Consider the following 13,663-nt stretch of genomic DNA (forward strand, 5'->3'; position numbering starts at 1 on the left):
TGGGTACCGGGAATATCAGGGGAACGCTTTGTAAAGTCCGTGATTGTCTAACCACTGCTGTACACCTGAAACTCATACAAAATAATACTGAATGTAAACTCCAATTGAATAAATAAGTAAAGTCTAGGTTGTTCAAAGGAAAGAAGAACATACATATGGATTAAGAAGGGAGTTGTGTGGGTTGTTTTCTTTCTAGTAGAAAATGGTCTTAGGATACTGTCAGTTCTGTCTTCTTACAGGAGATTGGAAAGTTCCATGTGAAGGTACTGGACACAGCACCATTCAAACTGCCTGTCACACCAAGTGCCTTCCCAGCAGTCCTGGCTCCCATTCTGCTCGGAGGGGCATGGTCTGAGGCTAGTACGTCACACTCCGGGCCACAGGGCCTCCTGGTCTCAGCTGACCAGCTCAGGAAGCCAATGCAGAAGTCCTGGTAGAATTACCTTTCCACCCAGAGAAGAGTCAAGAGTTGATCAGTTTCTCCCTCCTTTCATTCTGAACTGGTGACGATACGAAACAATGTGTCGATTATAATAGAGCAGAACTAAAAATGAAAACAAGCAATGCACAATTGAGTGAGGACGGTCTGAGCAAGCAGAAGCAGAGAGGGACAGACAGGACACGCGGTGGAGGAGGTGAGGTGGCGGTCATGGCCGGACCGTGGAGACAGCCGAGTTGCTAGATCAGCATGAGTATCATTGCTCCCCTGCTGCTAATCTAAACTTTCACCCATTGCACCTCTTTGTCCTTCCCTCTGAAAGTAGGGTCTTCAGCTTTAACACAGAACACACACCTATGTCCTGCCTTCTGATAACTAATTGGTAGGGAACTGACGAGGGCCATACTGTTCTCAACATGCCTGAATGCTTGCTCTGGAGTTCTCAAGCATTTGGCCACACTCATGGAAACAGTGCTCCCAGGAGAACATGATGAACCTCAGTTGAATTCTGGGACCCTGTAGTCTCTCTTTCAAATCTCTTCTTGCCCCCCCCCAGTCCTACCCTAACCGCAGCCCCAGTTCCTATTGCCTGACACTCTGCTGGTGGGATATGGTCCCCGAGACCCATCTCATGTTGGATGAGCGCGGTCTTTGGTGGTAAGAGGGGTGACTCCTTCATGACTCGCCCTAGCAGAGGGCTGATCGGAAGTCCTCAGGGAAACCTCTGAAACCCGGCGGAGGCCGGCACCCAGGCTTCCTCTGCAAGCTGGGGAAGAGGCCATTGATTTTAGAAACAAATGCCCGATCAGTAGAGCCTGGATTACACGTCAGGTCTGGGCTTCCTTCTCCAGCCGGTTCCTGGAGGGCTCTTTTATTGATTTTGGTCTGAGCTGTCTCCTTGCTGGTATTCCTGTCTGTTTCACATTTCAGGGCCTCCTCCCTGTCCCCGTCTTCCAGCACAAACAAGGCATTCTCAGGACTAACTCAGTACTCCACACAGCGACACCCTACTTCCATTCTCTTCTAGAAGTTCATTGCCATTCCGGCGGCTGGCTTATAAACTCTGTTCTGGTCCGAGGATTTATGGACCTCTTAGCTTCTGTACCTCTTCTGAGATCATAAGGAAATTTGTGTGAAAATGCACCTCTGAATCCCCCCTCTCCCCGAGGACATGATCTAGGGCTTTCATAAATCTCAAAGGGGTCGATGAGCAATAGGAAGTCAGAAGCATACATGCTGCTCGTGGGGTTCACACTGACGCAGAGGCATAGATGTTACTGGGGCTCCTATAAGCACCAGAAGCTCAAACCGTCACCTGTAAGCAAGCGGGAGCTTCCTCCAGCCACCTTTCCCTGCAGGGAGGTCACAGCCATGCTGTCCTGTTTCCTCTCCCCGTGCCCTCAATGGCTCAGTTGGCCATGCGTGGGCCTCGGCAGTCAACCTGCGGGTATTTTTATCCTGCCAACAGGAGCTGCCGGCCTAGGTGAGCTGTGACTTCGGCTCCAGCTGGAGAGGAAGAAGCTAGCAGGGAGAGCACAGATCCTGAGCACTCACTGGCCCGAGCTCTTGCTACCTGCAGTCTGCCACCCATCTGTCACCTGCCCTCAGAACCAGCCCCGGGGAGCCCTTGCTGCTGTAGCTTGGGCTTCAATGGTGAACCTGTGGGGAGAGAGGCCCAGAGCCAAGCAGGCTTGTTTTTCTGACCTATAAACCAAGTCCAGGGTTAAAGACAGCACCTGGAGAAGATGGAGAATTGGGCCCAGGCTGAAGTCTCAAGCGTCCTGGTCTTCTGGCCTCGCTTTCTGGGTGTGGGCAGCGCGAGGGGAGCTGGGGAGCAGGAAAGACATGGAAGTCTGTGGGAGCACCCGGGCCTCTGGCATGGGTGGCCAGGTGCGACCCCTGACTGACCCACCTACAGAAGGCCAGGAAAGGTGCAAGTGACAGTGGGCAGTGGGAGGAGGAAGCTCGGCCAGGTGGTGGCTGTCCTTGAGAACCGCAGAGGCAGATTTTAGACTCATGGAACCATGCTTCACAGACACAGCCACAGTTAGTTTTTGCACATTCTTGTCTTTATTTTTAAACTCACACATGTATGCATTTTTACAAAACTAAGGAATCACATTGGTTTGTGACCTGCTTTTTGCCACTTGGGGTAAGTACTGCCGCATTCTTGGTTAGGCTTTACCAATTTTCCCTTCTAGCCGCAGATCTGGGGACGGCGATGCCCTGGCCACCCTCTTAGCACTGAGTGTCGTCCTTCTTTTTTTTTTTTTTTTTTTTTTTTTTTTATCCTCACCCGAGGACATTTTTCCATTTTTTGTTCAGGTAGAGTGGGAGGGAGAGAGAGGAACAGAGAGAGAGAGAGAAACATCGATGTGAAAGGAACACATCGAGTGGCTGCCACCCACACAACCAACCAGGGCCGGGGACAAACTGCAACCGAGGTACGTGCCCTTAGCGGGAACCGAACCCGGGTCTCTCTGGACCGCAGGCCGACGCTCTAACCGCTGAGCCAAACCGGCCAGGGCGTCGTCCTTCTTTTTAATCTTTGCCATTTTAAAGGCAACGAATTATTTCAATTTGCATCGTTTTGCTGACTAGTGAAGCTAAACATTTATTTTCCTGTGGATCACTTCCCTTGAACTCCACCTTGCCTTTATATTAGGAACATATACAACAGTCAGTTCAGTCATATCCGTATGCGGCTGCAAACTGGCTGGTGAATGGATGGTGGATGGATAGAGGGGTGGATGGTGGATGGATAGGTAGGTGGTAAGAAGGTGGATGGATAGATGGGTGGTAAGAAGGTGGATGGATGGACGGGTGGTAAGAAGGTAGATGGATGGACGGGTGGTAAGAAGGTGGATGGGTGGTAAGAAGGTGGATGGGTGGATGGGTGGCAAGAAGGTGGATGTGTGGTAAGAAGGTGGATGGATAGATGGGTGGTAAGAAGGTGGATGGGTGGATGGGTGGTAAGAAGGTGGATGGATAGATGGGTGGTAAGAAGGTAGATGGATGGACGTGTGGTAAGAAGGTGGATGGATGGATGGGTGATAAGAAGGTGGATGGGTGGATGGGTGGTAAGAAGGTGGATGGATGGACGGGTGGTAAGAAGGTGGATGGATGGATGGGTGGTAAGAAGGTGGATGGGTGGATGGGTGGCAAGAAGGTAGATGGGTGGATGGGTGGTAAGAAGGTGGATGCGTGGTAAGAAGATGGATGCGTGGTAAGAAGGTGGATGGATAGATGGGTGGTAAGAAGGTGGATGGGTGGATGGATGGTAAGAAGGTAGATGGGTGGTAAGAAGGTAGATGGATGGACGGGTGGTAAGAAGGTGGATGGATAGATGGGTGGTAAGAAGGTGGATGGGTGGACAGGTGGTAAGAAGGTGGATGGATGGATGGATGGTAAGAAGGTAGATGGGTGGTAAGAAGGTAGATGGATGGACGGGTGGTAAGAAGGTGGATGGATAGATGGGTGGTAAGAAGGTGGATGGGTGGATGGGTGGCAAGAAGGTAGATGGGTGGACGGGCAGTAAGAAGGTGGATGGATAGATGGGTGGTAAGAAGATGGATGGATGGACGGGTGGTAAGAAGGTAGATGGGTGGATGGGCGGTAAGAAGGTGGATGCGTGGTAAGAAGGTGGATGGATAGATGGGTGGTAAGAAGGTGGATGGGTGGATGGGTGGTAAGAAGGTGGATGGATAGATGGGTGGTAAGTAGGTGGATGGGTGGATGGGTGGTAAGAAGGTGGATGGATGGATGGATGGATGGGTGGTAAGAAGGTGGATGGATGGCCCTGGCCAGTTTGGCTCAGTGGTTGGAGCACTGGCCTGTGGACCAGAGAGTCCCAGGTTCGGTTCCCGCTAGGGGCATGTACCAAAACAAAAACAAACCAAAAAAAGAAGGTGGATGGGTGGATGGGTGGTGAGAAGGTGGTGCTGGCAGGGGAAGGGGACTGCCAACAACTGCAGGATGCAGGTCATGTTGCTTTTCTGTCTTCTTCCACAAAACATTGCACAAATAATACATGCTCATTGTGAGAAAAAGTCAAATATTTCAAAATATTGTGAAAGCTTGTCTCAGCACTTTCCTCAACCCCACCCCCAGACCCTAGTCCCCAAGTGTAACCACCTTGAGCCTCTTCCTGCTACTTCTTGATCTTCTCCCAGGTCCTGCTGCAATGGTCACAGATTTAGGGGAGCAATCAGAAGGAATTGGGGATTCAAAAAGGAATAGGTTCTTTTTTTGTTGTTCTTAATCCTCACCCAAAGATATTTTTCTACTGATTTTTAGATAGAGTTAAAGGGAGGGAGAGAAACATCAATAAGAGAGAGGCACATCAATTAGCTGCCTCCCACACAACCCCGACTGGGACCAGGGGTCGAACCTGCAACCCAGGTACATGCCCTTGACTAGGAATTGAACCCGGGGCCCTCTGGTCCACAGGCCGATGCTCTGACCACTGGGCCAAACTGGCCGGGGCCAAAAAGGAATAGGTTCTTCACACAAAGCTCGCAGGGTGGTCATTGGGGAGTAGAACAGGGAGACCACACCAGGTGTCTGTCTGCAGTCAAATGGGCAGATCAATGAATGGAGAGCGAGTTAAGATGACTGTCTGCTTTGATTTCAGTCTGCATGAAAGTGGCGGGCTGTCTGTTGGAGCACATGAGCAGTGTCTTTTGTGCACGTGTCCCTCGAGTATAACCCTTTTCCTTTACAAAGTGGAATAGAAAACCTGAGAAAAGATTTGCCTTTCCAACATGAAGGCTTCTCCCCATTTGGTAGGTCCTGGTGGAGCCCTACATCCACCTTTTATCTAGCTCGCTTCTAGACAGTGGTTTGAAATAACATCCATTGCCTGCAGGGCCATGCCCAGTTCTGGCCAAAGGAATGTCATCAAAGTCACGTTTCAAACTGATGCCAAGACTTGAGTAGAACTTGTCGTGTGAAAGGGAACCCATTCCTTATTATCAGAAAATCTTTTGGAGGAAAAATGATCTAATTGTTCAAATTCTTAGTGTTAAGAAAATGGCTGTTTTGAACGAGAGGGGCCATCCCTGAACTGACTGGGAACCTTTGAAAATTTTATGTTTTTTATCTCCTCTTTGAGAGGTGCAAATACCTATGGAATGGAAGAGGCCAAATGAGAACCAGTGGGTCACCAGCCTACGGTTAACTAAAAGAACAAAGATATTCAAGATGGAAATCTTTTTCTTCTTTCTTTCTCTCTTTCTTCTTTTCTCTCTCTTTCTTTCTCTCTCTTTTCGTTCTCTTTCTTTACTTTTTCTTTCTCTCTCTCCCCCTTCCTCCTCCCTCCCTCCCCCTCTCCCTCCCTCCTTCCCTCCCTTCCTTCCTTCGAGATTCTGCTTTTTCTTCTTTCCCAGCTTGAAAAATGGATCGCCTCCTCCACCCCTTCTTGCATCATTTTCCATAGGGAATCCTTTCCTGCAAGGGTTTAATTCCCACCCACGCCTCACCGCCAGTGGCTTGTCTTAGGTAAGACGGTTAAGCATTAGACAACTTTTAGGCACACACAGTAGAATTAACACCCTGTGAATTGTCCCAATTGCATTTTGCATGAGAAAGCTTCGCCGTGGGTGAGTCCAGAAGAGCTGTGTGCATTCTAAACACGGCGAGACTCACTTCATGGACCCAGAGGACTGAATGCTACAGCAAGACCCTGGGTGATGTTGGTGGCAGTAATGGGCACAGGTTCGTGGTGGTGGTGGTGGTGAGGGGGCATGCAGAGCAGCTGCTGTATTGTACTAGTTCTTTAACCCGATGTAACACAGTACCCTGAAACTTAGCACCTTAACACAATACACGTTGATTATCTCACAGTTTCTGAGGGCCAGGAACCTAGGAGTGGTTTAGCTGGGTAGGAGGACCTATGTCCAAGCTCACTCATACGATTGCTGGCAGGGGCCCTGTGCCTTGCTAGCTGGTGGCCAGAGGGCCCCACTACTGCCATGTGGGACTCTCCACAGACTTCCTAAGTATGCCCATAACATAGCTTTCCCCATAGTCAGTGTTTCAAGAAAGTGCACACCCCAAGACAGAGAAGCCTTTTCGTAAGGTGATCTCGGGAGTGCCAGCCTGTCAGTTTGTGATATTCTTAGTCATCAGCAAGCCCAGCCCACACTTACGGGAGAAAAAGGAAGCTCTACCTCTTGAAGGGAGGCGTATCAGAGCGTCTGTGAACGTATTTCACAGACAACCACACGTACGACACAAGTTACCGACCTCCAGTTTGCTCTCTGGTCTACGGCAGAAGTCAGCGTCGTGTTTCCTGTCAAGGACCCAGCAGCCAGCATTTTAGGCCCTGAGGGCCAGACTGTCTCTGCTGCAACTCTGTCACCCTGCCTTCGTGCGACAAGGAGCCACAGACAGTATAGTTGACCCTTGAACAAAGTAGGGCTTAGGGGCACAGACCCTCTACGGTCAAAAACCACTAACTTTTGACTCCCCCCAAACTTTACTATTTACTACATAAGCAAATGAGCGTGGCTTTGTTCCAGTAACGTGATCTACAGAAATAGGCAGGGGGCGGGCCTGGCCCAGCCGCAGTAGTTGGTTGACCCCAGGTCTAGGACTTGGGGAGGTAGTGGGTCTGGCATCCTTGGTTTTGTTTCCTTGGCATCAGAACCTGAGTTCAACAGAAACTCATCCACCTGGCATGGCCATCTGATCTGACACCATTGTGCCCCCGCAGCTCGAAATTCAGTGGTGAGATAAGAAGACAGAAAGGCTAATCCGGGAGGTTTAGGTGGAGAAAACTTCAGGACTTGGAATTCCGGTCTGTCTTCTGGGAACTAGGAATCGGAGTGTAAAAAGGAGGAGAGATGATTTGGTACAACAGGGGACAAGAGAGTCTTCGTTGTACGTCATGGCTGAAGCTGAGATGAGGCATCAAGTCTGAGGGGAGATGCCCTTCAGACCCTGGAGGGGAAAGACCGAGCACCAAGACGGGCCAGAAGGCAGAAGCTGCTCATCAAGGGCACATGTGGGGATAAGGGAGCTTCCGACCAAAAAGGGGCCTCGCCCTGCAGGGCGGGGCACGGGGATGAGCACTCATTCGGCAATATTCATAAATCAACTTTAAGTGGCCGTTTCTAGCTAACATAAGGTTAAACATATATACGTTCTTAGGCCTAATTTCCCCCTCCTAGTCTCTTAAAACTTGATTTTGCAAATACTGAAATAGTGCTCACTTCTCAGGGCTGTTTATATTAAGCCCGTTATTTGATTGAGGCAAGCAGAGACAGGGCTGAGAATTCTACATTTCTTTCTAATTCACTGGCGATGGAATTTTCAAGTTGTGTAAGATGTATAATTTCTTGCCTGAATTATGTATCACCCTCAAGAAGATAGTTGGCAAACCTCACCATTAAAATGTTGTATTTTCGCTTTTTTTCAGCTCAAAACACAGATACTAAATAGTCATTTTCAAGTTTGTTTTAAAGGTGAAATCTTATCTCTCTGACGAGATGTGCTCCGGAAATGAACACTCTGCTGGTAAACTGTGTCTCAACGCGGTTTGCGTTTGCTTTCAGGACACACGATCTATCACGGGCCTGTTTGGAGGGCTGGACATAACATCAACACTCCATTGTTCTGGGAAGCTTTTCGCCCTCTTATCCTGAATCTAAACGTAAATAAAAAGAGTAAAAAAATAAACCTTTTTTTTTTCGCTATGGCTTTCATTGCAAGAAATAAGCAAATTTCTTTGAGGTGATTTCACCAAACTAAAAAAAAAAAGTTGTTTCCACAGATCATTCTTCGGTATAAGATGATGATGTGGGAACAATGTTTTCTCTATGTAAGGTGCTCGGAGCTGGGAGTATGACAAAGACTGGGAACTTTAGACAGCTCGCTCCTTACCTTGTGATGGAAAGCGTGTAAGTTAGATGTCAGGAGGAAGGCAGGCTGTGGAAATCCGACCCGGCTGGCCCCCCTCCCGCCAGAGACACAGGTCAGGGACTCGGCGGGCACTAAGAGTGGCTGCCACCCGGCACGAACTTCGTCCGTCACGCGAGATGCTAGCCGCCCGGTCTTTCCAAAACACGTATGTGCACTATTCCACTTTTACTAATAACTTTATTTAAATAAGACACAGTTACTTCTATACTGAAAAAATACAAAACAAAAGCCACACATTTCTTGTGTAAAGCCATATTGATGGTAACTCGAATACTGTTCAGCGCAGTGGCTAGAATCAAACAGTACGACTATATACAAAATTTAAACAATTTCTGACAAATTTCTACAGCTGGGTGTAGGATACATTTGAGCTCAACAACTTCTGGGAAATTTACATGGCAAAGCATAAGCTTTAACACATTTGGTTCAAAACTTGAATATAGGCTAGGAACAAATGTACAACACAATTAATATTCAGTTTCTCATGAGAAAATAAAAGCACATATCACTATAAATATCGTACATCAGAGTTCATCACCCAAAAAGCATATTCAGTCCATCTTTCGGAAATTGATATTGATACTATTGCATCTTATTTGGACAAAAGCAGAGCATAAGATCAACATATATGTACTGCTAAACCAGATTATCAGAAGTTAATGGAGCTCATATTTATCTTACAGAGCTAATAATTTTCTCCCTTTAACCATAATCTACAAAATATAGTATTTTCATCAAGGCCTGAGATTATTAGGGTTAAAGGTGTCTGCTGCTGAAGAGATTGATTTAAAAGGTTCCCCTGTGAAAATGGCAAAAGTAAACTGAGTCCTTTTCCATGACAGTCTCCTACAACGTAACACTGACTAATTTAAAGGAGCCAGGATGCACCTTCAGGAGAGAATATTACTGCAAACTTTGGTGGACAGAAGATCATTGGGATCATGACAAAATAATACACAGAATACATACACACACAAACATATACACATTTATGCCATTTCTTTAAAAAAAAAAATCAATAGTGTTGCTTTCATCTTTTATCATCTCTTCCGTCTTCAACCTCCTTAGAAAATAAAGTCCAGGAATGACTGACGGGAACTGAAACGTTCCTGTAGCTGTAGGCATCTTGTCCCCCCAATTCTTCAGAAAATTGTGCCCTACACTTTAGGTGCAGACGGAAACAACTCTATGTTTTATCGAACTGAAAGCAATGGAATAAAAATACAAAAACTTTCCTTTGCTTTTGGATACTCTCCCTGTGTGGCAGAAAACATCCGAAAGCCGGGCTCTTCCACGGACCAAACAGGAGTATCTAGGGCTCTCTTCACCCTTTGCTGAGAAGTTAGGTCAAGTCTGCAAGGTCAAGACTATTTACTTGGGTTTTGACTGTACTTTGTAGGGCCAAAATATTAACAGAACTACTCATGATATTATTGTGAGAGGCTTCAATGAGCTTAAACGACCTCTTTTGTAAGTCGCCGATAACCAGCTTCCTTCTGCGGTATTAATTTTGAGACCTACATATTCTCTCTCTACATGAATGTAACTCAGGCACCTCAACTACTTGAAGAAGACAATAACCCAAAGTGTGTCCTTTTTAAACCTGCGAGTTAAAGGCTTTCCAAAAGGGAAACTAAAACCAATATACGCCTTTAGATAACACAGTAGCATTTCATGACCTCGATGGCCAGCATAAACAAAAAAAATCTCAACCATCCTGTGAAACTTCCCTCATTCTAACGTTAAGCCTAGATATCTCGTCCTTAAATCCCATCACACACGATGTGGAATGCTTACGGACAGCCTGGGACTGGACGCTGCATATGAGACACTGGACAGTCACTAACTGAGCAACACCTGAACTTGTAGGAAAAGCCACGTTCACACATGTTGAGACAGTGAATGCAACAGCTGTTGTACTTGTAACCACATGACAAGAGTGATGTCAGACACCACAAATTTGCTGGTTCTTCTCATGTTCACCCATGTCCAGGATTATCGTTCTCCTAGGGTTGAATGCACTTCTTATTCTAAGAATGTGGAATGTCATGAGGAAAGGGAAATGCATAAAACAAGGAAAGGCAAAGAGTGATGTTCCCTCTTTAGCATTTTAGCTGTGAAATAGTTAATATCCCAATATGATATACATTCCAAGTTACCTGAGTTTAGACTTCAACTGAAGTACCTGAAGCTAGGCCATAGGGTGGGCACTGTGCAACTGTTGTGGCCATTTATTTTATTTTATTTTTTGCATTGTATGTATTACAGAAGTTAGAAACAAACACCTGGATCAATTGTAAACATAATCCTGAAGTACAGTATTTTCCATAGGACAAAACACAGCAAGACATTTTCTACTTAGACAGGCAACTTTTTGATATAGAGCTTATTTATACTGAAGAATTTGGAACAAAACACAGGACACAGTACTGTCAAACATACTATGAAATGCATAGTCTCCACTTAAAATGCTCAATGACACACATATTTTGCAAGCTTTACTGCTTTCCACAAAACTGCTGATAGGAGCTCCGTCCCTGCCAAGGTCAGTGTTCAGAGATACTTCACGATGCCGAGAAGCAGCCTGGTGTCGGCGGTGGTGTTTGGAAAGTTGTGTCACTCCATGCAGGTAACGTCTGAGATCTAGTTCCTAATCCATGGAAGGTCGGGTGCAGGCCCGCTCCCCTCTGCTTTAGATGACCACATAGTTCTGAGCAGGGACATGTTCCTCACCTTGCAGATCCGGCAGGAGCTGCGGGGGCTGCTGGGATGGCTGCTGGACGGAGGCCTCCAGGGAGCCTGCCATGCTGGTGTCGTCAGAGAGAGACGCGAAGGAGACCCGGGAGGAGAGCTGCTCCACGGTCAGGGTTGCCAGGGCCGAGCTCTGGCCGGAGTTGGGAGAGTTCTTGAGCATCAGGTCTGAGGCAGGTAAGAGAGGGCCTAGGAGTTTTACAGGACAGAAAGCTGATCCGGTTGGGATGAAATTAACCTTGTTTTTGTCAGGACATGAAAAGAGAGGGGCTGAGATAGGCTGACGAGACCTAAAACCATAAAACAAAATGAGGTTTACAATCAGGAAAAAGTGAAGCACTTTCTGAATTAATTGGAGTTTGCTAAAATGTGAATGGCAGGGAATGAGTTAAGTGTACACAGGGGGTAAACATCTTCCATAGCACAAGTCAGCTGGCAGACTACTGATGTACACAGCACTGAAGTGGTATTTGAGACAAAGGGACTGGGCGGACACATCTGTTCAGAGATCATTAGTTTGCTTTCAAGCATCTAGGAAAGTGGAAACACCTCTTACACTACAGCTGAAGATTATGCTAAGTTGGAATGACCCTTTCTGTTAAGAAAAAGCATACTGGGAGAGGGATCACCCCATCATGTATTTGGTTTTAAGCATTTCCTCCTCTTTCTGCATCTCTCTACATACTTCTACTAACACAGATCAGGGGAAAAAAAAGTTTCAGCAGCTTCTGGAAGAGCCAATCAGCCCAACAGAGCAGGGTCCCCAAGCCCTTCCTCTCCTGCCATGCCCAGCAACTGTGCCATCCTCTCCCACAAGGCCAGCCTGCCCCTGTCCACGTGCAAGGGCAACCTCGCAGGCACCTGCCCTGGGGCAAAGGGATGAGTGAGCCCAAGAGCCACACAGTCTTTTTTTGAGCTGTTCTGCCAAGTATTTAACAGTATGAACCGCTTTTCCTTTCACTTCTAATTTATACATATTGAAATTTCAAAAAGAAAAAATCTGTAAACAGAAAGTCCAGTGACTAGACAGGCTAGTTGTGTCCACAGGGAACGAGACTGGTTTCCTTCTGGCTGTAGAGTCCCTGTCCTGTCGTTAGCCGCGCTACACCCGGGCGCTGACTACGCTGCTAAATGTCTCTGTGTTAGCCATCTGAATCAGTACAGCCTCTGAAGGGAACACTCTCAATGACTAAAAATAGATTTTTAGCTAGTAAGGATGGATTTCCAAGTTTCTTTTGTATTAGCTTCATATTTCCAGCATATAGGCTCCAGTTCTCCTTCAGTAAGATCTCTTTGGCCTATTCAGTTCTCTTTTCATGATTTTGAAACACACTATCAGCTGGACGGAGTAGTTGATTCATCTGTGATCAACTGGTCTCAGTAAAAAGCTTTGCAGCTCTGCAGAGCACAGCTGATAGAAAAGACATTACTTACGCCATCTCCTCAAAGACCTTCACTCGCTCACATCCCTCTGGGGGCTCCCGTTTGAACATGTAGCTGTTGTTTGGTTTGGGAGATGAAGCATACTTGGGTAACGGTGAGCTACTCCCACTGTCTGTAAATTTAAAGCAGTTATATTAACTAGTGATTGAAAGCTCTTTTCAATTAAATTTGATTTCCAAACAAGCAGCCTTTTGCACAATTTATCCACTACGGCCCCTTTGCTTCCACCACAGAGCTTCCTTTATTGCAAAGCTATTTCTAACACCCTTGTGTAGTACATTTCTTATAAAGAAAAGCTTCAATGCAACAGAAATCTGCCACACCACCGAACATAAAAGGATGATATTTGGCTCCAGAAAACTGCATTATGAATAAAGTAGAGCTGTAGTCCTGAAAACAAATACATCATTATGTATTTCAAAATGTAAATGAATGGCGTAATAAATGTAATCATACAGAAGAATTACAGGAGATTATAATACAGGGTTCTCTGTGTTTTCTCACTATCCAACCGATGTCATTGGAAATTTTAGTATGTGGAAATAATCTTGACTAGCTCTTAGCAGAAATGTACTTTCACTGAACATCATGAATAATATGTATGCAGGGGGGAAATAGGTTTATAACACAATGACTGTTTCCCTCGGCCCACCATGAAAAAGTAATTTGCTCAGGATTTTGCCTTGAAAACGTTTGTATAAAAAAACTTTCTTAGTACAGTTTGTATTTTTGCTACTGAAAGCATGAGAAATCTAAAAGCATCTATCTCTACCTACCCTGTTTTTTTCGTATTTTTTGACCAAAAAGAAAATGGTCTATTCATGAAAAACCATAAAACCTATATGTAATTTCTCCCTTTCCTACCTGGCAAAGGATTTTGGAAATTCAAATCCACCAAAATGTGTCATTATCTCTGTGAGATGCCAAGATGTAAAGTCAGTAACATACTTGTATAAATACAATAGTCCTATTTAAACAAATTCTGACTTAATGTAAACCAATCCCCACTACTCAAGTACTAAGCACATAATCAACTGAAATGTGTTCTTTTCATACCTATTTTGAAAGATGGCATTTGTACCATAATTACATTTGTCACAATTTTAA

The 13,663-nt window shown here is 45.9% G+C and overlaps 1 protein-coding gene across 3 annotated transcripts in view; it reads right to left on the reverse strand.

Annotated features, from left to right (window-relative positions):
• Positions 1 to 8,522: 8,522 nt before the first annotated feature.
• GLCCI1 (glucocorticoid induced 1) overlaps positions 8,523 to 13,663 on the reverse strand; it is a 98,124-nt gene continuing 92,983 nt past the window's right edge. For 2 of the 3 annotated variants that reach the window (XM_036247132.1, XM_036247131.1), the window contains 2 exons: positions 12,548 to 12,668; positions 8,523 to 11,403 (listed from right to left, as the gene is read on the reverse strand). In XM_036247132.1, coding sequence (XP_036103025.1) covers positions 11,055 to 11,403; positions 12,548 to 12,668 — 470 coding nt within the window. In that variant the 3' untranslated portion in view covers positions 8,523 to 11,054. The remainder of the gene's footprint in view (positions 11,404 to 12,547; positions 12,669 to 13,663) is intronic. The other variant, XM_036247133.1, reaches the window with a different exon arrangement.

Source organism: Molossus molossus, unplaced genomic scaffold (assembly GCF_014108415.1).
Source record: "Molossus molossus isolate mMolMol1 unplaced genomic scaffold, mMolMol1.p scaffold_m16_p_7, whole genome shotgun sequence".
Classification (NCBI taxonomy): Eukaryota; Metazoa; Chordata; class Mammalia; order Chiroptera; family Molossidae; genus Molossus; species Molossus molossus.